The following is a 27648-nucleotide window of genomic DNA, read 5'->3' as shown; positions in this document are numbered from 1 at the left end:
TAATGGTGACAACACCTAGGACTAGAAGTAACCGATCACCTTTTGGGGCAATTCCTCCATGTAAAGGATTTTTTTAACATCTATTAAAAACGAAACTGTTAGAGATAGGGTAAAAGTTAGGAAAGATGAACTTTTGAGCAGGTATTAAGCACCAGAAAATGAAAGATGAAAAATCAGGGTAACTTACCTACAGCACGTATGTGTTCATACAGAGATACACAAAGTAGATACAGATTTACCAATCAATATCTACATCTATTTACATATCATAAACACTATGCACACACATTAAGACACTACATTACAAAGAACCTTCCAAATGAAGATCTCCAATGTATATTAAAGATGCAATTTTAGAAAGAATGATATTTTCAAGTGCCTAATAGCTACAAATTGACTTGTAAGCTATATTCTTTATATACACAAGGAACGATTAGCAAACAATACACTTGATGTATAAGTGGGCTTGGAAATTTCAATTTTCTCTCTCAAGGGAGCCACTTCACATTCAGTTTCTTCTGTGTAGCACAAAAAGCTTCTGAATGACAGAAAGGTGTCATGATTGGAACAAATAATGACAGAAAAGTGGCACAATTTGAACAAATGTGAACTTCTTAGTATTACATTTGTTATCCAAAGTCTACAAAACAGCAACAATTCCATTAAATACACTTGAGAAGAGGAACTATTTGTAGTTGACCTGTATGTGTCTTCCCATTTGTATGAAGTCAGTGGTATTAAAACCTACGTGGTGCCAAACTTCTGTCAAAAAAGGTTGATAATGCTATAGAAATTTTGTATAGATACATCAAATTTGGAACAGTGAGAAGAGCATAATACAATAATAATCCTCCTCATTGTCTCAAAATTGTTACACACCACCAAATGTTTCACAATGACCAACCCCATACCCCCCACCTTTAACTACCTAATCTTAAATTAGAGGAGCATAAAAAACCCCAACACATTCATAGTTGTCAGGAGCTCAAGTTTTTTGTCATCCCTTCCCCCATTCCCTAAGTGGCACTGCCAAATCACACCAGTGAATGAACACAACTGACATGGATCTCACTGATGGCAGCATGTCACGTGTAATTCCCCTCTAAGCAAGCAGTGTGTGCGTGCCATGGAGGGTGATGACCTGTGGATTGGAACACTTCATTGTTACTATTGATGAATGGATTTAAGGGCCTGCTTTCAGGAAATTGAATATTCCAAGAGGTTCACAGACATGGATGGATATTTCTACTGACTAAACTCAACGTCTATAAATAGCAAACTAAGGATAGAAACAAGCAACTGTGTTCTTTATGTAGTTAACCTAGCAATCAATCACCATATGGAGCAGATTGTCAAGTACTATAAAACTTACCACAACCAGCATTATTCCTGAATGAAACTACTTCATTCTCATTGCACTAGAATAAACCTATCATTAGCTCCCACCTCAATATCCAGTAGCACTTTTGAGTTTGTCTATTTTTACAAATACCAATATTTAACAACATTTTACAATGAGTGATCCCATCTGAAGATATTCAGAGTGAAATTTCAGATATATGTCAATGACGACAACTACATTGTTTAAGCATATTGTAATAGTTTACATAACACAACTTCAGTGACAAAAGTTTTTCTCTATTAATAAACAGCATCTTGCCATCTATTGGTCATTTTGCACTTAAAATGACAATACTCCTAGAGATTATTATCACTCACTTATAGGGGTTGCACTTCATTCAGGAATAACAATTTTCTCTGAGGTTTATAATTTATTTAGATGTAAGATTTCCACTAAAGCTAATATAGCATAAAGCACAAAGACAATAGAAAATAGAAAAACAAACCAAAAAAAGTATGCAGTTTCTCAGCTGAACACAAAAAGTTATGGCCTTTCCACAGGGAGTGAAAGGAATAACATTCTATGCTGTTAGTCTGCAAATATTTTCAACATGAGCGTTCAGTTTTGAGTAACGTTCTTCACCAAATCTTGTCATGAGAACAGTAGATCCCAACATCTAAAAGCAGAAGATTAATAATCACCATCTTCAGAGGAATGGCACAGATTTTTCATTTGACCAAAATCACAGTGGTGCCCTGTGTCTCAGAAGGCTGCTAACTGTTATTGTAGAGGTGCTAAATTTTTTCTCTCCTCTGTGGCAAGGTACAAGTGAAAAAACTACAGGCCATAACTGATGACTTCTGTTGTATGATGCAATTCGCTTTTTATCATTCATGTGTTGCAACTCCGTCAAAGATGACACCTGAATATATATATGTGTATACATACATACACTAAACACAGACTGTGACAGACCTGCACAAACAAACTGCAGCTATCAGAAATCTTTTCCAAAAGGCCCTATCACACGCAATGCTCAGTCTTGTGGACTACAGAAAGCGTCTGTGTCTTCATGGCTTTCCTCTGGCAGATGCTACATGGAACTGACAGTCCTCAAGACAAGCCTACTTTACCCAAACAAATGTACCGAAGCAAACAGGAGCACAAACTCCTCCATGTTGTATCACAATCACGTACCGACCCAACGCAAGAGCAAACTGTGAGGTGGAACTCGTACAAGCTACACAGGCAATGCAAAGCCTTGGCTTTTTTTTCTGAAAAGGAGACTCTACTTCTTAAACCTTTATCTTCAAAAGAGGAGCCTTACATACAAAATTCACAACTCTATCACACCTTACAACTTAAACTTTTTTAATGATGCCTGGAAATACTTATCTCCAGGTTTCTTCTAGAATTCCCAGAGACAGGTACTTTTTCCTCTTTGCTTTACCTGTCAGTCTCCTCCAGGAGAAAGACCTTATTTTCTGTAGCCCAAAGGCAACACCTGTTTGTTTTCCTCTGCCCTCATTATTTCACTTGTTGATATAACAATTTAATATTCCAATGAATTGGTTTTCATCTATAATTCACCTGAAGCTTGTGCTTTGTGTTTCAGTAGCAGAGGGAAGATGCACCTAAGAGCTTCTAGCTCAGTCAAATTCAAAGATTTAACTTTAAACCTTGCCTTGCCAAGATCCTTAGACTGTTATGGCTACAAGACATTAGAAGCATATGGCCATCGAGATAATTTGTAAGTTAGAATAGTTCCTGCATTTCTATATATTCACAGTTCCAACTTCAAAAAAGAAAATACATACCAAGAATAAAAACCAAGAAGAAATACCCCCAGCTTTTCCTTCCCACTTACTAATGCAATCAAAGCTCAGCTCCTGTCCCCAACACTATCTGTGCTGCATTACAGAAATATTTCTTTATGAAATGTTCTCAAAATACCACTTTTAATAAGCTTGGCTTGTTGGTCTAGCTGGCAGAGTTCCTATACTAGCCTTTATCTTCACCTTCAGCTACAGTTTCTTGGGATTTTTTTTTCTTTACCCATGAATTTGTACTGGAAGAAGAAAATCTACTGAAACCCATAGGTTTTTCTTATTTAAAGTCAAGTCTTATTATTTCCATGTTGATTTAAAAAACCCCAATCTTCCAACTGCTAAGCAGAAAGTCTAACCCTGCTTGTCACCTTCTCTTCTCCTCTACTTCCAGTTAAAAATAAACTACAGCCTATCAATACATTAAGGTTTTTCTGATTCTTCACAACACACACATTATATTTCATTCATAGCTCTTTTTGGACCAAATGAGAGATGAATTATCTCACTATATATGCAGGACCTCAGTTCAAATTGAGAAGATACAGCCACCAGTGTAACGAAATATTCACAGCAGTTACCATTAAAAAAATTTGTAAGGACCTTCAACGTATTAAACACCTTATCTGGAAGTTCACTGACAACTAGTGAGTTATTAACAACTAGCATAAGTGCCATATGCTATTTCAATTCAAATTTAGCAACAATTCCCACTTTCTTTAGAATTAGACAGCCTAGTTTAATAAAGCATTCTAATTCATAAATTCAATAATAACGAAACTCATCCAAAATGGAAGAAAAATACAAACACTATTTTCAGGTTTTTTTTAACAAGGTGCTAGAAATACCATGGGAAGAAGGTTTTCTCCCCTATATTTGGATTCCTCTGAAATTTCAAGGATGGCAAGCAACTAGGAAAATGGCTAAGAAGTGACAAAGAGATGTTAACTCTCTATTTGCTGCTAGCATGTTTGTAAACAAAAGCAAGACATTTTTCCTTAGTCAACATACTGTCTTGAATATAAGCTTCATAAACATACCAGTTGAAGGATGTCCTCGTCTTTTGGCATAACACTAAGTTCCAATATGCTGTCACTGCAACAAATAGAAAAAAACACCGCTCGTGAACTTTTGAAAAAGACTTTCAATTCTCGTTACAAAGAGGATCCTTTAACTTCTATAGACCAAAATCATTCAAAAACTCCCACACTCAGCTATTCTGTCAAATTACTTAATACAACAGAAGTAAACATCAATTTCCATTATAGTCTTAGCAAATAAAAGTAGAACAGAAATCTGACTGGAGTATTTCTGTTCTCAGCAAAACCAGTGTATCAAGCCAACACACAGTCTTTGTCAGTTTTGTTTGGCTGGGTTTTTTTCCCCCTTGAGTCCCAAGGTACATTAGTAGTTTGAAGCCTCCTCAGACCAAACAAGGTGGCAAATCATAGAATCACAGAATGGTAGGGGTTGGAAGGGACCTTTAGAGATCATCTAGTCCAATCCCCCTGCCAAAGCAGGCCCATCTAGATCAGGTCACACGGGAACACATCCAGGCGTGTCTTGAAGACCTCCAGAGAAGGAGACTCCACACCCTTCCTGGGCAGCCTGTGCCAGGGCCCCCTCACCTGAACAGTAAATTAGTTTTTTATTATGTTTAAATGGAACATTTTGTGTTCCAGCTTCATCCCATTACCCCTTGTCCTGTTGCTAGATACCACAGAAAAAAGGGATCCTCCAAGAGGGGTTGTGGAGGCTCCTTCCTTGGAGGTCTTTAAGACCCGCCTGGACTTGCTCCTATGCGACCTGATCTAGTTGAACCTGCTTCTGTACAGCGGTTGGACTAGATGATCTCTAAAGGTCCCTTCCAACCTCTACCATTCTGTGATTCTGTGACATCCACCATTAGGTATTTGTAAATATTAATGAGATCCTTAATCTGTGAACGTAAGTTAAAAATTCTCTCTTTCTTCCATTTAAAACTAAGATCTGTTAGCACTCTTTAAAATTACTGGGGAAATGTCATAACCACTACATCACATGAAAACTGGGGCAAAAGTAAGTTACAACTTTCTGCTCCAATCACCTCCTAGCAGAATCAACTTAAACATAGTCAGTCAGAAAAACTAGTTTCCTGTTGAGGTGAGGGAGCCCTGGCACAGGCTGCCCAGAGGGGTTGTGGAGTCTCCTTCCTTGGAGGTCCTCAGAACCCACCTGGACATGTTCCTGTGCAACCTCATTGAGGTGGACCTGCTTTAGGTGTTGGGGTTGGACTAGACGATCTCTAGAGGGCCCTTCCAACCCCTACCATTCTGTCTGTGATTCTGTGTGCGATTATCTCATCTGAGAGAAAGGAATACTCTGTTCACATTCATTAAATGTAAATTAGAACAGATACAGAGAAAGGCTACAAAAGAGATGGCTTGTGCAGACTGCTTTAGCTAGGCTCAAAAATCAGAAAATGAAGAGATTATGACTGTTATTTAGAAATCTCATGTCACCAAAAAAAGGTGTTTAAACAAATTGATCAATACCAGCACAAAAAAACTCATACAACCGAAGTGTATATATCAGACTAAAAACTAGCACAGCTGTACTGGTCAGTTCACTGCATTTGCTGACAAAAGAGAAAACCAGCATAAATGCTGCCCAGTAGCTTCAGGGCACACAGAACAGTCTACAAAAACATTGAGAAGAACCTCCGTTTCTGATTTCTGCAGAACAGAAAATCACCCTCTTAAACATGCAATGTGTGATTTATTATGCTTTCTTATATGAAAAATGTTTTTATTTTGTGGTTCCTTTTCCATTTGTTAGCAACCACAGACATAAGGCTGCATTCCAAAATAGCAGAGTAAGGGTATTTGGTTTCACAGTTGTCTTAAATCATTATTCATTTTTTGGGGGGGTGGAACGGGGATGGACTGTTCTCCAAGCAGCAAAAATTACTTTAGTTTTAAAAGCAAAGATCAGTAGTGATAGATTTAAGCTTTTCTTTTTAAGTCTGTGCACAGTTAGGAACAAATAAGTCTTCAAAAGCCTTTTACTGATTTTTCACAATATCCAATTTTAAGAAACACACCAGTATTGACTGGTTTATGTGCATTTAGAGCAGCATTTCCCATTTTAACTAAATGCATGAACAGCAAAACTATTTTAAATGATTCTTTAAAAGTAATGTCATTAGGAGTTGACTTTTGCCTAAATTTTGTATGGATATGAAACTACTCACCAGTTGTAAAGCAAAAAGAGAATATGAAAGAGATACCATAAGCTCGTGTTGAGATTTCATTTCTGTGTGTGGGTAGCACGTATGTGTAAATTGTTAGGTAACAATCAATGTTTATTTGCAGGATGAGTACTTTAGAAGTCAAAAATATGAGACATAGCATTGATCTTCTTCAAGTACATTTCATGTAAAGGAACATAATTACATAGTTTGATACAAAACAAACCATTCTCTGATACAAATATTTTGTGCTGTGTTTTTTAAAGAAAGTTATTAAATCCATTTACATGTCTAACACCTTTTTTAGTACCCATCCAAAGGAAGAAAGAGTTTCAGTCAGGAAAAATGTTCTATATATCATTCAAATAACTACTTAATGACTCTGCCTCCAGAAGGTTCTACAGACAACCTGGAATAAATTTGGACCTTCATACTTTGCATTTTGTGAAATGCTCTCAGAACGTTTTTCAATTCTCATATCATAAACAACAAATATTAAGGAATACTTTTAGTGTATTGCACAATTTAATGTTCATGCAAATTCTGAACTATAAAATGTTAATAAGAGTGACCACACAAAAAAGTGGCAGTTTACGCTAAAGAATTAAACACAGTATTCTGAGTTCTCAGAGATATTTATCATACAACTGACTTGTATGACACTTCTTGAAAGTTTTTAGTGACTCAGTCAAATTAAAGCACTAATCATCAAGACTATCTTTTGATGCCTTATATTGTATTAATGAAACAGATTCAGTAGCTAAACTCTCTATGTTTCTGAGTAAACCTAACATTTTCATGAAGAATTTGCAAGGAGGAACAAACAGAATTCAACTAAATCAAATTCCCCAGAGTTTAAAAAAATAAAAGAAGTTGGGATTCAGAATTTGTTTCTTGCTTTACTTTGAATGATAACTAAAGCATTTCACAGAATCATGAATGGTAGGGTTACATTAGTAATCTCCAAGTTGATTATGTAAACAGAGGAGAATAAATTCTTAATAGACCAAACCGAGAACTATTGGTAAAGAGGAGGAACCTCAGACTTAAGTGATCTCATGACTAATATTCTAGGACACAGTTTTTTCTAGAAACATTTTTGAAGTCTACCCTTCACCTTTCAGAGGAAATAATCTATGTAAGCTTTGCTTTGCTATCTCCAACCAGAGTAAAATAACCTCCTATATACAGCTTGAAATTCTACTGAGAACAGTACAAAACATGGCTCTGTTATATCCCATCCTTAAGTCCCACTGGAATTCATGGGGATAGTTCAATGAAAGCAGCTAAGTTCTGATGTCTGCAGTATTACATAACAAGGACAAACAGCTACAACTGAACAACTTTGTAGAAAAATAATGAGCAGCTATGGAAATGGAGCGGCAGAAGTGATCTAATTAAAAAAATCAGTAAGTCCAAGTTGCATTGCAAAACAGCTGAACAGTGAGCAAGGAAGAAGTCTCTCTTTAGAGGCAAGAGAGGATAAAGTGTGTTGTATCCTTACAAAACACCCTGAAGTTGATTAAAAAAACAACTAAAGAATCAGTAAAGTTTGAAAGGGTAAAAAATACAGTAATTAAAACGTCTAGAAAATCATCACATAACACAGACTATAAATAAAACTGTCTTTAGTCGTGAATATAAATGTCAACTAACAACTTAGCCTTTCAAAAGTCCTTTCAGCAAGTTACTTGCATAAAGTCTATTAAAGAAACTAAGGTGTGCTGGATGAAATGTGAACTAAGACACAAAACAGAGCAAGAACTGTGTCACTGAGTATTTTTAATATGAAGAGTTTAAGTACATATTCAAAAGTGAACTTGCACAAGACCAACCTATTAAATCCAGTGACACAGATAAAATGTTTGTTTCTGCAAGTTCCTAAACCAAGGATTTCTAGAAAGGTGGCTACTATTATCTGACCAAGTATCACTGTATAGTTCCAGTGTTTTCATGGTGGACTTCTAACAATCCATTACAGGATATTATCAGAGAGGATACTGACATAAACAGACCATCAGTCTGACCCAGGACAGCTATGCTGATTCACAAAGAGCATGCTAAAACAAGAAGCATACACCATAATGTAATTTTACCTGCCATGAAGTGGCAGCATGAGAAATAAAATACTTAATATGCAGAACAAACTGCTCTGAGCTCAAAAACACTGTTTTCAAGCAAAGAATTAGAGTGACTTCATTCTCTAGTCACATGAGAAGCACTGTCTGTAAGCTAGAAGGAAGATATGTCTGATCTGGAGTCTGAGCTCTCTTTCTGGATCAGAATTAATATTTATTAATTAATATTTATCTATTTAACTGTAAGAGGTTTAGCTGAAGACTTCCCGAAGTTCTGTTTTCTCTATAAAATACTCAAGGATACACACGACCTTTTGTTACGATCTTCTGTGATGTACACATCTGGCGCAAGACAACAAATTGTTCTCCTCTTTTAACTAACAATAGCATCTCTTCATCTTCTCTGTGCTGATGGAAATTAGAGGGACAGATGCAGCAGTGCACTATACCATTCCTGGCTGCACTAAATAATCACTGATACAGCCTTGTTCAGGTGTCCCTGGTTTATACACAGCAGACTGGGGCTGCATTCTAATGGGACAGTTCACTACCTACTACAATCACAGAACTGACAATAAAGCTTTATTCACAGGCAGACCTAGAGTTAAGAATCATACTGCACAGGTCACTTAAAAATGTGATTGGTCTCTCTCTTTTTTGGATAAGACAAAAGATTGAATCAATTGATGTAGCTGTTAAGCGTGTCATGTCCCGTGTCTTGGGTATACACAATTGTACAATATTGCTCTCTGTACAGATACAAAATAGAAAAGCAATACACAGATTTATCTACAGCAAAGGCTATAAAAAAGAGAGATGCCATCTTTCCAGATCTTATATAGAAAGTACTAATGACACATTTCAGGCTACCTTGTCTGTCATACCTCTGAACACAGTTTTTGGGTTTTTTTTCCAAAAGTACCTGAGATGTACATATTTTGAATGAAATCCTGAATGAAGACTCCACTGAAATAGGAATAATAGGATCTTATTTTTCCTACTTCTAATTGTAAGCATAAATAAGTCTTGATGTATTTAGAAAATCTTCCATGCTCATGAAAATAGATCTTTCTACGTAACTCATTAGATTGGACACTCGTTGCTATAGAACACAAACTGACACCAAGAAAACTGATTCATGTTCAAACACAACAAGCCCTTTAGGACTGCAGGAACAGTAAATGCTAGTAAATGTGCTAACAAGGGACAAAAACTGATATAAAAGGACTGTGGCAAAATTTAGCACACCTGTTCTCAAACCTTTCGCAGCATTCAGTACATACATGAGAATGGAAACAGTAAAATTGAATGTGTATTAAGGAAAATGTAAAGATATGATGCCTTTTTCAGAACCACCATAAAAGGATATTTCCTGAATAGTATACAAAAGTTTGGCATATAATTAAATACTAGTATCTTACCTGTTCTGTATTAAAGCAATGACTTGAGAATATGTCTTCCCAATAACACTTTCTCCATTAACTTTTATAATTCTGTCACCTGCAAAAGGCAAAAGTCATACCTTAAATTAATTTGTCTAGACATTTTTTGGATCGTTTTCAATTCATATTTATGCACTTCACAGTCGTCAGGATCACCAATACATTAAATTCAAGGTTAACCTTTAAAAATCAAAAAGAAGAAAATAAAACATGCACAATACAACTACATGTAGCCATATACAGCATGTCAAGTTACTACTCTTTTCACAGAATATTTTCAGATTGAGTATCTTATCCTAAGCTTCCAAATGAACCACCTCGAAATTCACAGAAAGAAAACCACAAGCAGGTGTAAACTATACCAGAGGCTCCCTTAAGTATCCCAACTTCAAAATAAAGCCTTTGATGTGTGGTAACGTGTACTGACAACTCTGACCAATTCTTAAGCAAATTTTAAGTAGGTACTTCTTTCCAGCACTTAACCTTGAAACAAAACAGGACTTGAACTCAGAACACTGTCAGGTGTAGCTGCTCACACCATCTTCAATCGCTGCAAATAATGCAATTTTATACTTCTTCCTTCTGAGAAATAAAGAGCAAACATTTTGAAAGGCTCCAGTTTCATCCTTCTTGAGAATAATCTGGGTTGCTTCCAAGACATTACTGCCTCTTCAATGCATCTTGAATGGTGTAATGAGTTATTTCTTATCTGTGTAGATCCATCTTTAGACCTAACAACGCTTTTATTAGATTTCTCCGAGTAGTTTGCTGCACCTTCCTCATTAAGAGCTTCATGTACTGTCATAAATCCAGTGGCAGATAGATCATACACAGCCATTTTCAGCTTTTGGTTAAAACTCCATCCCATTCCTTCACCAAATATGGTATTTACATCATGGCTTATCTGCAGAGCAGAAAGGTATCTTGAATTTACTACTGAGGATAAATAGAATTATCTAAAGGATTACAGGTATGGAGCTTTAGAAAACTAGTGAGAGAAGAAAAACTGCAATAAAGGATCCATGGAATGTGAGCTCAAGGAAATGGGTTTTTCAACACTTCTTTAGAAACTGAAAGCCCTTTTTTCTGTTTCTGGCATAATCAAAGCAAACCAGGGGAAAAAAAAAGTGTTCACTCTGAATACAGAGTCAGACTTGTGGCAACAACACTCTAAATGCTCATGCTCTGTGAAGGTTCCCTATACAGACCCCAGGGGTTTCCAGACTTACCAGACCACGTGGATCTGCAGACTGTTTTGAATTTGGTCTATACACAATGTAACATAATGCAAATCAACTGGTGCTGTATTTTTAACTTTATAAAAGTTGACACATGTCCTTTCATGAGCTGGCTACTGCCCCTTTTCTCACCTGGAAAGAAAGGTTGGTGGTGATATTTAATGATTCCTGGCAATCCACATGACTGACAGGGACCTATGATGGACAGCAAACCCTATCCTACTGTTGAATACACAGACATCTTACATAATTAGGCTGAGAAACTGGACTTTCATGGAAACAGTTATCTTTGAAATGCCTAGTATCACAGCAAAATAAATCTATTTAAGAAGTTGCAGGAAAAAGTAATGGTATAGTCTGTGACAAAAATTGCTCATTTAAAGGCTCTGAACCCCGTCCTCCTAGGTCATACAGCACCACTTCCTCAGAACACACCAGCTCCTCTCTGGAACTTAACACTGACTTTTTTTCCAGGCTGTTTCAGAACTTGCCCACAGATGTAGACCTTTAGTAAGTATTCTCACTAAAAATTGTAATTAAGACTATCTTTAAAGTAGGTCATATCATCTGGGCTATACTTGTGCAGTTTTTATTTCTCAAAGTAACAGACTTGGTTACACACAGCAGTGAAACAAGTCTACTTGGAGTATGCATCCAATGAATCTGCCAAAAGCCTCAGATGGGACACATTGTACAGCTGGTTGTATGAAAAAAAATGAGTGCAGTCAACTCTGCAAAATATAACTCTGCTCAGTTAAAGGGGCATATAAAGGGGAAGGTCAGTGTATGGTAAAAAAAGGATAGAGAAGCATCAAGGCTTTTTTAATAGCTCTCTATCAATCTGATGGCCCATTAAATACCTTTGCTCAAACTAGAAATTGATCTAAACACAGCACTTAAACCACCTCCCTTTCCATACATGTCAGTTCTTGCATACATGTGACGGCATGAAAATCAAGACACAGGAAAGGTGGATCTATTTCATCTGGCTGCATTTCTCTATTTCTAATGCTTATATTTGGAACTCAAATACATGTTCTTCGTCATGAAATGCCTCAGAAGTTAAGTATGGGAAGTATGGTCTTCCTAACTAACACAGATAGTTTTGCATGAGTATTCAAAAATACTCAGAATTCATTGTCCTACTTTTAAGATATTGCATTCCTCACACTTGCAAGCGTAGTCCTAAGCTTTCTTGTGAGTAGCAGCCAGGTAAGCTCCTGAAACAGAGCTCATTCATTTGGGTATCAAAGTTTGCATTGACTTTTCAGTATTACAAAGGACCCTTCAGCAGTAAAATAAGAAACATAACTACCTAAAGTCATATTAGATTTGAGTATTTTTCTTTCCATCACAATGACTGTGAAGCAAAGCCAAGTCAAATTTAAAAAAGACAAAACAAAATACAGTTGATTCTACAAAATAAAAATGTATGAAGTGTCTGCATCACAGGTCAAGTAATCTACCTGTCTGATAATTCCCTGAGTGTTTCATGATATAATTTCGAGATATAGTTCCATATTTCACCCTAAATTTTTAAACAAGAAAGAGCAGAATGACCTAGTTAGATGTAACCGCTACCAGCAGTGTGTTTAAGAAGAATATTCTGGCAATTTGAAAATGTACTTTCTCATTTATTTCCTGTTCTTTACTCCAGCCCCCTAAAAAGAAAAAAAAAAGATCTCTTCTATGCCTAAATATAAATTATTCTCTACAGATTTCAACCCTTTCAATTTGGCAAACACTGAAGAGAGTAGAATTTAACATGGTTCCTCTGTACAACTTCAACATATGCTGCGCTTTATCAAGCCAAAACATTTCTTTATATAATAACATTTAAATAATGCCAAAGTACTCCTTCCCTGAATAGCTACTTAAGGAAGAGTTACAGATAAATGCCTTATGCTGTACAAGTGGGATCTAGTACTATTTTTAAATTGATGATCATCCTAGAATTTTTTGTATTTCTTTAGGAAGAAACATTCACAAATTATCCTGTTCCAGTCAAATGCACTTACATAATTGTTTTCAAAAGAAAATATCAACATCCTGTTATCAACACAAACACAATTATTTCATAGAAGGTATGTTTTGCCATACTTTTAAATAGCAGAAACCTGTGTTTGTAGAAGTATCCATCCACATAACTTGTTTTCGCGCTTGTAAGACTTCCCGTTTATAGCATGGCTTCTTTTGCCTTCAACACTTAAAGTAAAAGGTGTGACAGAGTACCTGGAAGTTCACAGAAGATGGGTTTTCTCCCTTCCAGTTTGATTAGATCAAACAATTGAACAAAATTTATGAGAAGACTTAGACTTGGATTGTTCCCATTTAAAAGGCAAAACCTTGAATGTTTTGGGGTTACAAATTTGTCATGAAGCAAAAGAACATGAGCCTACAGGTATCATTTTCCTCCTTTTTCTCTTTTTCCCAACATATTTTGTCTTGCTTTTAAAAAGAGAATAAACCAAGAAGCCTAAGACTTTCACGCCTTAATAGATTTCATATAGTGCTTCCTGTGATAATACAATGGTGCTTTTGCAATGAAAAACACTGCAGGGCAATTTAAAAGACAGGTTTCAAACTTCTGAAGGACAGAGCAAGGTTTAAATGGAAGAAAGAACTCTAGGTAGAAGCTTAAAATCATACATTTACATCATATACACAACCATGCTATGTTATAGAAGAACAGTACCTGTGCACAGTCCAGCTTCAAAAGCAGGTCCACCCTCTTTAACTTGTTTAACAAATATGGTATCCATTGGCTCCAGTCTATTTCTTTGTTTTCCTGAGGAAAAAAGAATGTTTCTTAATAGCATGTAATTATATTGCATTACAGTGGGTTTAAGATTATTTTTTTTTAATATAATCCTGTTATGTTCATCATTACATTATATACTCAAACTCAATCTGAGGTGAGAGAAACTAGGAGTAGCTCTTAGGACAGCATTTCATTCGGCTACACTAAAGATCATCTATGTGTCTAGAGAAAAAAGGAATACAGGGGAGGCCTGTGTGATCTGATCTAGGTGAAACTGCTTTAGCAGGGGGGTTGTCTAGATGATCTCTAAAGGTCCCTTCCAACCCTATCATTCTGTGATTATGTGTGAGGCAGACAGGGAGACAGATATATCTCAAATTTAAGCTTGTAAATATATCCCAGTAAGTGGCATTTTTGGGTTCATCATTTCATGCTACATCATCCTCATGCTGGTGCCCACGTTATTCAGTAAGAACTATCCCAGACTGAGTAAAAACCAATAGTGCAAACTGAAAAAAAAGATTTTAATCTTTCCTTATAAGGAAAAAAACTGCACAGTGTTGATTTTTAGTCCCAAGGGCTTGTACACTGATTGCTTAGCAGTGTTTTTCAGATACTCCATGAGGAATTCTAATTTCTTCTTGAAGATATATCACAATTTAAAAAGCAACATGCAATTTAAAATAAAGTATAATGTCTGCATTGCCTATATGTATCCATATATATACACAAGGCAGAAGTTAATCTACAGCAGTCAGAAACCATCACACCTGTATCTTCCTGACCTCTCAGCATACACTTAATTTCTATGCTTCCAGAAACACAAGCACTTTGTGCTTTTACATATATTCCACCAAATCTAAGAAAATCTCAGTTGAAGATTCGCTGGCTGAATGACAGAGCCCAGAGAGTGATGATCAATGGCACAGAATCAAGTTGGAGGCCTGTGGCCAGCGGAGTTCCACAGGGATCGGTCCTGGGATCAGTCTCGTTCAACATCTTCATCAATGACCTGGATGAGGGGACAGAGTGTACCCTCAGCAAGTTCCCTGATGACACCAAACTGGTAGGACTGGCTGATTCATCAGAGGCTGTGCTGCCATTCAGCGGGATCTTGACCGGATTGAGAGTTGGGCAGAGAGGAACCTCATGAGGTTCAACAAGGACAAGTGCAGAGTCCTGCAGCTGGGAAGGAACAATCCCCTGCACCAGCACAGGCTGGGGGTCGAAGTGCTGGAGAGCAGCTCTGCAGAGAGAGACCTAGGAGTCCTGGTTGATAATAAACTAAATATGAGCCAGCAATGTGCCCTCATGGCCAAGAAGGCTAATGGCATCAAGAAGAGTGTGGCCAGCAGGTCAAGGGAGGTTCTTCTCCCCCTCTACTCTGCCCTGGTGAGGCCTCATCTGGAGTCCTGTGTCCAGTTCTGGGCTCCTCAGCTCAAGAGGGACAGGGAAGTGCTGGAGAGAGTCCAGCGCAGGGCCACCAAGATGATCAGGGGACTGGAACATCTTTCATATGAGGAAAGGCTGTGGGAACTGGGGCTGTTTAGTCTGGAGGAGATTGAGGGAGGATCTTATTAACATTTATAAATAACTGAAGGGTGGGTGTCAGAAGGTTGAGACATCCCTTTTTTCTATAGTAGCTAGCAACAGGACAAGGGGTAATGGGATGAAGCTGGAACACAAAAAGTTCCACTTAAATGTAAGAAAAAACTATTTCACTGTTGAGGTGAGGGAGCCCTGGCTCAGGCTGCCCAGAGGGGTTGTGGAGTCTCCTTCCTTCGAGGTCTTCAAGATCCACCTGGACATGTTCCTGTGCGACCTGATCTAGGTGGGGCTGCTTCTGCACAGGGGTTGGACTAGATGATCTCTAAAGGTCCCTTGCAACCCCTACCATTCTATGATTCTATGAAACAAGCTGGGTCTGAGTTCCAGTTTACCAGGATACCCTGGCATAGTGGAGAGAGTGGTATGAACTCCAGAAAGAACAGTAGAGAATAAAGGAATTGCTTAAAAAATGGCATTGTTTATAAAATAAACTCTCCTTGAAACCGAGAGTAATAGGTTCTAATCACTTCAATCTCTAATCCTTGACTTACACAGAAATGACACTTCCTTTGGAAGTACTTTTGATACTGCTTTAACTACCCCATCTAGTCATGTTTACTAAGCCACAGGATTATTTACTGAATATAAATAAGGTGTCATCCTTTTTTGGTTCATTTTCCATGGGGGGAAGCTTATTATGTGAAGAATTTTATTAAACTGCACAAAATCAGACTCCCTTCTGATTCATATTTTTCAAACACACATTTTATCCTAATGCCTTCATTCTACACACTCTCAGTGTCATGACATTTTACGAGAAAACAGCTGAACAAAATGGCTTGCTCATATGGCTCTAAGTAGTCTTCTCAAAATAACTCCAGATTGGTAGAGAATAATGAAAAAGTTGATTTGATAGAATCAGATAGCTACTATATACAAAGTAACTGAATTATAAATCAAGACTCTCCAGCTGGCAGCTTGGTCCCCAAATACTTTAAAAATTTGATTAGCAGGACAAAGCTACAAGAGATATAAAATGCTCTTTGTGAACTAAAAATGACTATCTGTCATTTTTAATCTGCTGATTTAAATAGACACTGAACACATGATGGTCTCATCCTTTAAGAGGCAGTAATGTTTCAGCAAGTTTAGACAAGCTCAAAGAGTAATTTACCCAGATGGCATGAACAAAAGCTTACTTAACCACTTACAAGAGCAAAAGTAAAATACAACCTTTTATAGGACCAGCAAACACCTTTTCCAGTATTGTCATTTAATCTTTTACCAAAGAAACACACAATCCCCAAATTGACAATAAAAATAAAAGTAAGGCAGCCCTCATGATACAGTTCAATTTTAACACTTAAGATCTGGTACTTGTAACACACCACCAAGGGGTTAGCTCAGCTTCCTTAAAAATATGTTCATCAACACTCAAGTGCTACCTCACGCCTTGTCTACGCTCAACACACAAAGCAAGAGTTCAAGAAGATATGGTTACTCTCATTCAACAGCCAACACAAAACACCTTTAATAAACTTCCCACTTCTGAATTAGAAAGGAAAACTGTTCCAACTGATGGAGGTCAGCAACTTGGAGGCTTCCCTGTATATCTGATTTCTGACTGACCGGTCAGCTACACCGAGAGATTCTTCAGCACCATGGGCACTCACTCATTTCAGGTTTTCACAACTATTTTATGGACCAATTCAGAAAGCTGATCATGCAGAAAACTTGATTCTTTGCCCTGCATGCTAAGACAGAATGCTACATTGAACAGTCATTCTTCCTCTGAAAAAGGTGAACCACCACTCTAAAGACAGACATCAATTTAGAGGCAAAAAATTAGGATGAGAGCTTTAAAATGTTGTTTTCATTTGCAAGTTCACTTTTACAGCTCAGTAATATCCAAATACAGGTAAAGATGAGAAGAAAACCTAGGGCTCCCATATTAATGCATGCTCTCCACTTTTCCTTGGTCTTTCGCTTACTTGGACACAAATCAAAAGTGTTTTTCCATCAGTAACATATAGACAAACTTCCTTGAATACACAGCCTCGAAGTCTATGTTTATACTGTGAGTTTGAAACTCAAAGCTAAACAATACTTTCTGACAGTGGGAGCTAATGATACTTTCTTCAGACCAACTGAGGGGGAATAAATCTTGTTGATGCGCATGCAGTCATTACAGAAATAAATTTCAAGTACAATGGATAATCTTAATAGTTTACTTCATGTCTCAAAATCTAACTATCACTGTAATTCAGCGTAATTCTCGCTAAATCTCCATTGAGTCCCATCCACACCCAGTTACCAGGCAAGAGCAAGATGTAGTCCCAAATATGAGTCTAAACTTCCCTCCTTCCAAAGTCCACCATCTAGAACAGTTTATCACAGTGGAACTTTTACATTAAGTTCTCCAGTTCTGCAGTACATAGTGTCAGGCTGGATTCACGAGTTTTCTAATACTGAAAAGTCTAATATTTTTGAGCACAGTAGCAACTCCTTACAAGGCAAGACAATAAAGAAGAGTAAAACAGCTCACACTACTAGCCTGTCAGACATCAAAAGCCAATGCTTTTGCGGTGCTCATTACTGCACATAAGAGAAGGGAGAAAACATCTTTGTAATTGAGCACTATACTGCAGGCTAGCAGCACAAGAATCTTTCTCCCGAGTCTTCAACTGCCAAGTACAAAAGAATACAACATGCACAGACAGAGAACAGGCTGAAGTGTGAGCCACCAGAAACACGCTCACACGTGCAAGGAGGCAGCACAGATGGAAAAGCACATCTTCTGTAAGAGAGAATGTCAAACCTACTTTATTTCTCCACAAGCATAGCTATAAACAGAGATGCAGCCTTATGTAAGGATAGAAAAAGAAATAACACAAAAGTTGGCTGACCAGAAACTGAAAACAGTCCACAAAGTTGTCTTTTCCCATAATAGTCTTAATAGCACACAAAATTTTCCAGCCTAAGTAAACGGTCACTAGTCAGATACTAATGTAGCTTTACTAACAGAGTGACTAAAATATTCCTTGCAGTGCAGTCCCTTCCTTAAGTGATGCAATTCAAATTGCATCTCTACTTCAGAGATTTGGCATAACCAGAAATAGGTTAATAAAGGTGAATTACCAAGTATATTGAAGGCTCAAGGCAAAAATTAACCAGCATAAACAAGGACAGTAAGGATGAGGAGTCTTTAATGAGGTCCTTAGTCTGAACAACTAAAGTTAAGAAAAGTAGTCTGAAGAAGCACAATACCTGCAAATCAAATTACAGAATCTCAAGGGCTGTAAGGGACCTCAAAAGCTCATCCAGTCCAACTCCCCTGCCAGAGCAGGACTACCTAGAGTAGGTCACACACAAACTCATCCAGGTGGGTTTTGAACGTCTCCAGAGACGGAGACTCCACAACCCATCTGGGCAGCCTGTTCCAGTGCTCCCTCACCTGAACAGGGAATAAATTCTTCCTTGTGTTTCTCTGGAATCTCTTCTGTTCCAGCTTATACCCATTGCCCCTTGTCCTATCACTGGCCATCACTGAGAAGAGCCTGGCTCCATCCTCCTGACACCAACCCTTTACATATTTGTAAACGTTAATGAGATCACCCCTCAGTCTCCTCCTGTCCAAGCTAAAGAGCCCCAGCTCCCTCAGCCTTTCATCATAAGGGAGATGCTCCACTGCAACAAGATGTTTTCCTAGCTACTATATATGTTTTTCCTAATTGTATGCAAATCTAATTACACAACAATTTTCAACCAAAGAATACTAACTGCAACCTTAAATAACCAGTGAGATCAAAGCAGAACCTATAAAACTGAGAGTAATGTTGTTTCAACTGTTGTTCAAATTAGCATCAATTAAAATGAAAGACCTCAATTCATAATACATATATTTATAATCATTTGTGATCTGCTCTTTACACTATGTACATCTACTAGTTGAGACAAGTCAATACCACTGTCACAGTCGGACAGAAGAAAGTAAATTTCCCATTGTAAAGTTACAAGGAAGCCTTCCTCACAAATGTTTGAGATGCCAGAAATGAGAGAAGGGACTATAATGCACTAGTACAACCATCTGATTTGCAAAATAATAAAACTCTAATATGTTCTTTCTGTCTGAAAAAGGGAATATTGTAAATCATTGCTTTTACATAGAGGAGTTGATTTAAGAGTTGTTAACATATGTAGTTGAACTACATTTTGGGCAGCGGCAGGTGTGTCACAGCAAAACATCTGCTAACTCCCCTAAACTTCACATAGAAATTAAGTTTATCTAGGTGCCAATTCTAGCTTAAGCCCCTAAAATGCTAGTTTGGAATACAGTTGCTCCAGGGAACACAACTAGCATTTTATCAAATGTAGTAATCTTGAGTTAGTTTTCAAGCTACTCTTTGCAGACCAGACAGTATTACTACAATGCACTGATTCATCTGGAAAACAAAATGACAGGGCAGGAGCCGTATCATGTACCAACACACTACGAGACAGCAACAAGCATATCACTTCTCTGTAGTCATTAACCTCCTGATATAAAACAGTCAGATAAAAACATCTGAGTTATAAAGACTACACAAAAGACAGAGAACCTTTACATTTCGAAGAAAACAAATCACCAAAAGAAGCAAAACAAAAAAACCTACACCAAAGTGCAATTGCTGACAATTCCTTTCTGATGTGCAGAGCACCAAACCACAAATGTTCAGGACACAGCGTAACACAGTTTCTTAAACAGTCTCTCCTAAGAATCTGCTGCTTAAAAACATGCCATTTCTTCTCTTCCTAGAGGAAATACACCAAATATTTTCTTCAGGGCAGCTGAACCATACATGGAAACCCTCATAACACAGAAACTGACCAAACACTACAGAGTTTTTTTAACCTTACACAGAGTATTTTTACTCCTGGTCCTATACTTAGCAGACAGTAAGAGGGTGACTTTCATTTTTACCCTGAAGAATCACCAGCCTCATGAAACAACTTTATTATTAAATTAAGATAGGCTCTTAAGTACATATTTCTCTGATTTAAGAACTAACATTCCTCATGAACGTGAATGTCTACAAGTACGCTTTTGGATATCCAAAGCATTTGACTTCTCTTGGTTCAACAATGCTGAGTGGCACTGGTTCCTGTGAAGCCTTTCAGGCAAAGGGCGAATAAATATGTACAGACACAGTGGCACAAGTGCTTCTAAATTATTACTGAATCAAAAACCTGCTAATCATTTCCCAAGCCACTCTAAGCACTGCTGAAACTACAGCATCACTTACATTTATTAAGACACTTAATTTAATTATATGGGAATCACAAAACTGTCAGGATTATGTTTAACTGAGAAAGTCCAACTAAAGACAATTCTGGATTTTATAATCTTCAAACTCAATGTCATATATAGTAAGCATTTCCCCACAAGCTACCCATTACATTGCAGAGAATGAACTCAAAGGTCCCAGCCCTAACAGAGCTTATTTCACCTCCCGTCAAGGACAAATTAACAAAACTAAAACCCGAAATACAGTACCAAGGATAAGCCTCTAAAAGAGGATGCTAACAAGTAAAACAACACTGTTGAGTCATTTAGCATTCAACTCTTCTATATAGGAAAAATACACTCTATTATTACTCAAAGCACCTCTGGCCATTTGATTAGGCAACTCAAAGGTGATATTTCTTTGTTTGCTTACTCAAAACATTTGACTAATACAATCCTCAACTCTACCTTCATGGAGGAGTGGGGGTAGGAGGAAAGAAAAACCATCTCCTGCTTTTATGGAAAACATATGAACACAGTTTCAGCTTCATTGCAAACTCTCCAAAACTGAGTTTTGCCATTGTATTATCTGACAACATTATGACAAGTTTTTTCAATTACCTCAAATCTAATATGAAACCTTTTCAATTTTGAAATTTAACCAATGATTGAAAAGTCTGGGGGATTTACTTTAGTTCTTAGATCAGCATAAAGCCATTCAATTTTTACTTGTTGTAGTGAACCTACAGGCTCTGTCCTAAATCTGTGGAAATTACACTTGTGCAGCTCTTCATGTTCTTACTAAAAGTCAAAGATGATTTGAGAAACACTATATATGAGACAAATTGGAAGGACACTGCTGGATGTTTTAGATATACTTTAAGGTAAAAAGGAATTATCAGGCTCTGGTCTTGGTGGAAAACTGAGAGAGCCCTCTTCCAGCATTCTCAACATTCAGTGTTTTAAAAAAAAATGAAACAGGATTAAAAAGTCACAAGAAAGGAACAATTCACTGTGGTGCTATCCTAAAGTATTAGCGTTACATACCTCTTTCTCTTACTCCTAACTCCACTACCATATACCTTACACCATGTCATCTCAGCAATCTATGACCTTTCCAAATATTTGTTTTCACATTCATTCCTTTGCTCTTTATCTCCCTTGTTCTCATCATCACAGGCACAATTAGTTTATTTCATAACAGATTAAGATGATAGGCAATGATGTTAAAGAATGTGAGATTAAAATAGATCCTGGGAACAAACTACACTTCAGAAATCAACAGTCTGTTTGAAGAAATGAAACACTAAAAACTCGAGGCATTATATAAGCAGCCTTTAAGGAATCAAAAACTTTTCCTGCTTTTTTTTCCACACTCTTCCTCCAAAGGCTCTACAACATCAACTTGCACAGAGCTGCAGGAGCTCAGGTAATAAACTGCAACTATTTAGCTGAGACAATCAAAGTGTAGAAACTTTAATCCATAGTTAGGCACCTTAGAAAAATAGCCTAGTAATCACAATTTATGATCTAGAAATCTCAGTCAAAACAGACATCTGAAGTCTCATTAGAAAGTGCACATTCAGTCTCTACAGAAAAAGGGCACTGAATAATATATCTAAGTCACCTTTTATTTTTATGGGAAAATAAATGGCTAGTTGCTATAGATACTTCTACATAGAAATGGGATATTAAGTATGAAAAGTAAGAACATAATATTTAAAAAAATATGATACCAGATTATAAAGATACAATATTTCCAGGCACTGTATTAAACATTAAATAGTTCTCACATAAAAGATCAACTCCCTTTAAGACTATTTCTGTATGCTTATTTCTGTTCATTTTAATGAGTCACAATCCAAACATTTGTTAAAAAAACACGTTTAGGACAAGATACAAGAAATAATCACCATAGTTAATATGTACTAAACTGTATTTTGCCAACTACAGCTTCAAGGAGTGTCTGAAGGACAACATAATCAGCATTTTAAGCCCACAGGGAAATGGCATGGAGACAGCATGGCAACCAAGATCGTTTTCTCCAGCACCACTCACCACATGTGAACAGTGCAAGTTTCTAATAAAAATATTACTGGTTTGGACAGGTATAGGTATTTTTCAGCTTGTCTCCAAATATTTCTACAATGCTCTCCTGGGAAAATTCTCCTGGCAAGATACCTCTTAAATCAAATTTTGAAATAGGTAACTCCAGAAAGCAGGAGGAATACTGATGGAATATCATCCTCCAAACATGTGAAATAAATACTCCAAGTTATTGCAGGCTGGTCAGTGTAACAGAAAGCTTCAAGAAAATAGTAGAAGTAGAAAAAAGTTTCCAATCAGTGACCAAAGAATCCACTGAGAAAGATCTGCACCTTCTGATAAAGTGCACCTGTTTGAAAAGCATTTAATAGTTTAGCTTAAAGTCAGCAATCTGGAGCAGTGAAAGTAGGAAATTACAGAAATCTTTCAGTAGTAACTACAAAATATTTAGGGTAAATCTGCTGTGATGCCCTTCCAGCAGATAACAGAGTGCTTAAATTCCCCATAATGAGTAACATCTGTGAGGGTTCCACTGCTTGTCTGAAGAAAGCCTCATCTACTACTTCTCTCATCAGGTGGTCTGTAGCACACATCCACTAAAATATTTTCTACATGGCTCTGCCTGCAAATCCTTACCATAAGCTCTACACTGGCTCCCTATTCATCACAAGCCAGAGCTCCATGCATCCCTGCTGCTTTCTCACCATGTGAGAAGAAAGGCAACTGGATCTCCCAGCCCGTCCCTCCCATGTACCTGCGTACTCACTCGCTGCAGTAGCCTACCCCACTCCTGTGAGCCATCCCACCATGGCTCTGTGACCCTGATGAAATCACAGCCCTGCCAACTGCATGTAGACCTCTATGCTACGTGCACAAGTGCACAGGGCTATCACAGAGATCCTCAAAAGCAGCATGAGAGCTCTCTCCATCACGCTGTCTTGCAGGCATTCCTTTCTTTATGTGTATACACTTTAGGTGGTCCCCTTCTGTCCCAGCTATTGACCATGAGGTGCTTCCTGTCCACAGAATCCCAACCCCTTTACTTGTCAACCAGACCCATCACTTGCTTCTTGGCCTTTATCTCCCTCCCATGTCATTCCTAGTTTAGAGCTCTCATGGACAAATTTGCATTATCTTTTATTCTAAATGCTTTGAAATCTTACTGCTTACCAAAAGCAAGATTAATGCAAGCCAGGAGTGTGATTTAAATATATACTAAAAAAGTAGTAAAATTCCATATTGGAACATAAAACCATATAAAAATGGCTTTTTTACTGTTAGGATACATGAAACCTAGTACATGTTTTTATCTTCTCCCCTCTAGACTTAATTGGGTACTCAGCCGCTTTGGGAAAAAATATTTAAGTGCTTTCAATAAAAGACAATAAGCAAGAGAGATTAGTTTCTCCACACTAACCTATTCAAATCTGTAAAATGCTGAACCTGACAAAAATATCAGCTTTTAAAGGTAAGTTTAACCTGTGAAAAGTGCAAAGCAGAAATCACATATCATTAGAAATCTTCGCTGAAAACTAGTACACGCTGCTTCACAAAAATGGAAAGCTTGAATGCCCTTAGCTTAGTCTTTCAGAGAGGAAAGCTCAAGCTAAGGGAATTACCATCTACAAAAGAAAAATCATAGAATGTTAGGGGTTGGAAGGGACCTTTAGAGATCATCTAGTCCAACCTTCCTGCCAAAGCAAGCCCACCTAGATCAAGTCACACAGAAACGTGTTTATCATTGAGCTATTTTCATTGTTAATTAAGACAGAACTTGACAGAGGCAAGTTTTCCATTGAAGTCTGAAGGAAAATACATAGAATTTCCCACTAGATGGCTCCTCTGTACAACAGACATACCCCCTGCACCCTGCCCTGCAACATGCTTGCTCTTCTTCAAGCTGTGGAAGCAACTGGTGCTTCAGCAGCAAGGGATGCCCACACACAATCAGCAGGCAAACACACATCTGTTTACATCTCCAATGCAGCTTGGGCTAATTTTTCAAAGTTAATTACTTTAAGAATCCTTGTAATAACCCTTCACAGAATTTCTGGCATACTTGCTTTTGCTAAATGTACGTGATGTTTGTGAACATGAAAAATGAGATAAGCTTTTCCTCATTTTCTCTTCACAATCTGCCTACTCAATTCATTTGGGAACAGAAACAACTTATAGCATTGAAAATAGAAACCATTTCATCCCCCTCACCCTCTCAAGACACGCTAAATATTGGAGGAAAATGTTTTACAGATCTTGTCCCACGTTGTTATTTTTAAAGGTGTAATACACGAAACTAGCAGCAGGTTAAGTTCTACTGACACCTACATACTCCACCTCACAGGCAGCGCTTCTCTTTCCAGAAGCAGCAATACCTCCAATCACTTCTCCTGCTAATGATAATATTGTTTCCAGAGCACTTTGTGCTCTCTGATCTGTACTTGAAGACATACAATGTACTATGTTCCTATAAATAAGCAATATTTGAGCTATGATTCATAGTTTAAGTAGCTACACAAAAATTTCCAGAAAGTAATCTTGCTCCCACCTGCACAGGTCTCACAGGGAAACAAATAAACATTTGCTCACTGCTGTTACTCTGCTGAAAAACAGATCTCACAGAACACTTTAGATAAACAGACCTACATTTGCATCTTTAGCTGATCCAGTTCTCCCCATGAGAAGAGTAGTGTATGCAGAACTTCTTTCTCTAGACCACAAACGGTATCTTCCATGCTGGTCTGGCAGAGAGAATTGACTCCTTTCCCTTCCTAAAGGAACTGACCTTTTCTTTTTGTATGCCAAAACAGATAAAGTCAGTTGCAAGTTTGGTGAGTGGACAGGGAGGAGTGGTAGGATGAGGAGGATATTGACTTTTCACTGTTTAAGAAGAAGGTGATGACAGCTAATTAAAACTAGGAGGATGAAATGGATTATTTCATCTGCTTCCAAGAGAAAAGTAAGCAAGTTCAAGTCCATTCATATTCCCCAGAATGCTTCTAAAACATCACAGTTATCTCAAACCCAAGAGAACTAATTGGTCAAGGAGTCAACAAGGAGGGGTGTGCTGCTGGATCTTGTGCTAGCAAAGAAAGAGGGTCTGGTTGGAGATATGAAGGTTGGAGGCAACTTTGGCTGCAGTGACCATGACATGCTGGAGTTCCAATATCCTGTGTATAAGAAGTAGAGCACCAAGCAGGATTGTGACCCTGGATTTCAGGTGAGCTGACTTTGGCCTCTTCAAAAACCTACTTGGAAGAATTTCATAGGATAGGATACTAGATGGTAGGAGTGCCCATGACAGCTGGTCAATCTGCAAGCACCACTTCCTCCAAGCCCAAAGATCAGTGTGTCCCCACAAATAGAAAATCGGAAAAGAAAGCCAAGAGGCCTATATGGATGAAAAAAGAACTACTGGAACTACTCAAGGAGAAGAAAGCAAGACATGTAAGGCAGAAAAAAAGGACATGGTTGCTTAGGGGGAGTATAGGAACACTGCCAGGAAGGCCAAAGCCCTTTTGGAATTAAAATTGCCAAAGGAAATGAAGGAAAACAAAAAGGGTTCTTTTCAAATGCATCAGCAGCTAAAGGAACATTAGGGAGAATGTGAACCTGCTAATGAACAAGGAAGGAAGAGAAAGCAGAACTACTGAATGTCTTCTTTGCCTCAGTTGGGAAGCCCAGTCTCTGGAGCATAGTGAGACAGTCTGGAGAATGGAATACCTGCACTTGGTGGATGAGGTTAGAGATCCGTTTTGGCAAGCTTAACACTCACAAATCTATGAGATCTGATGGGATGCACCCATGAGTGCTGGGGTTATTGCTAGGCCACTCTCCATCACTTCTGATGGATCGTGGAGGACTGGTGAGGTGCCTGAGGACTGAAGAAAGGCCAGTGTCATAACCCAGGAAACTACAGGTGGATCAGCCTCACCTCCATCGCTGGAAAGGTGATAGAACAGCTCATCCTGGATGTCATCTCAAAATACATGAAGGTAAAGATGATTATCTGGGGGAATCAACACAGATTCACCAAGTGGAAATCCTGCTTGACCAACTTGATAGCCTTCTATGAGAGTATAACTGGCTGGCTTGATGAAGGGAGAGCAGTGGATGTCATCTACCTTGACTTCAGCAAGACTGTTCATACTGTCTCCCATTAACATCCTCATCAGAAAGCTCAGGCAGTGTAGTTTGGAAGTGTGAACAGTAAGCTGGATCAAGAACTGGCTGAATGACAGAGCCCAGAGGATGGTGACAAGAATCGAGTTGGAGGCCTGTGGCCAGTGGGGCTCCACAGGGATCGGTTCTGGAGCCAGTCTTATTCAGTATCTTCATCAACAACCTCGATGAGGGGACAGAGTGTACCCTCAGCAAGTTCCCTGATGACACCAAACTGGGAGGACTGGCTGATTCACCAGAGGCTGTGCTGCCATTCAGTGGGACCTCAAGCAGCTTGAGAGCTGGGCAGAGAGGAACCTCATGAGGTTCAACAAGGACAAGTGCAGAGTCCTGCACTTCGGGAGGAACAACCCCATGCACCAGGACAGGCTGGGGACTGACCTCTCCAGCTCAAGGCAAACAGGGAACTTGTGGAGAGAGTCCAGCACAGGACCACCAAGATGATCAGGGAACTGGAGCATCTGCCTTATGAGGAAAGGCTGCGGGAACTGGGGTGTTTAGTCTGGAGGAGACTGAGAGGGGATCTCATTAATTAAAGGTTTATGTCAAGAGGATGGGGCAGCACTTTTTTCTGTAATGTCCAGTGATAGAACTAGGGGTAATGGACAAAAGCTGGAACACAAAAAGTTTCACTCTAAATGTAAGAAAAAACTTCTTTACTGTAAGGCTGAGGGAGGCCCGGCACAGGCTGCCCAG

At 38.2% G+C, this 27648-nt stretch overlaps 1 protein-coding gene across 4 annotated transcripts in view; it reads right to left on the bottom strand.

The window, feature by feature from the left end:
* ARHGAP21 (Rho GTPase activating protein 21) overlaps nucleotides 1-27648 on the bottom strand; it is a 118305-nt gene that overhangs the window by 36359 nt on the left and 54298 nt on the right. For all 4 annotated transcript variants that reach the window (XM_061996447.1, XM_061996449.1, XM_061996450.1 and 1 more), the window contains 3 exons: nucleotides 13851-13943; nucleotides 9897-9975; nucleotides 4209-4263 (listed from right to left, as the gene is read on the bottom strand). In XM_061996447.1, the coding sequence (XP_061852431.1) occupies nucleotides 4209-4263; nucleotides 9897-9975; nucleotides 13851-13943 (227 nt within the window). The remainder of the gene's footprint in view (nucleotides 1-4208; nucleotides 4264-9896; nucleotides 9976-13850; nucleotides 13944-27648) is intronic.

The sequence above is a fragment of the Colius striatus genome, chromosome 5, assembly GCF_028858725.1.
Source record: "Colius striatus isolate bColStr4 chromosome 5, bColStr4.1.hap1, whole genome shotgun sequence".
Lineage (NCBI taxonomy): Eukaryota > Metazoa > Chordata > Aves > Coliiformes > Coliidae > Colius > Colius striatus.
The sequence above is the reverse complement of the archived record's forward strand: the minus strand, read 5'-3'. Positions and strand labels throughout refer to the sequence as shown.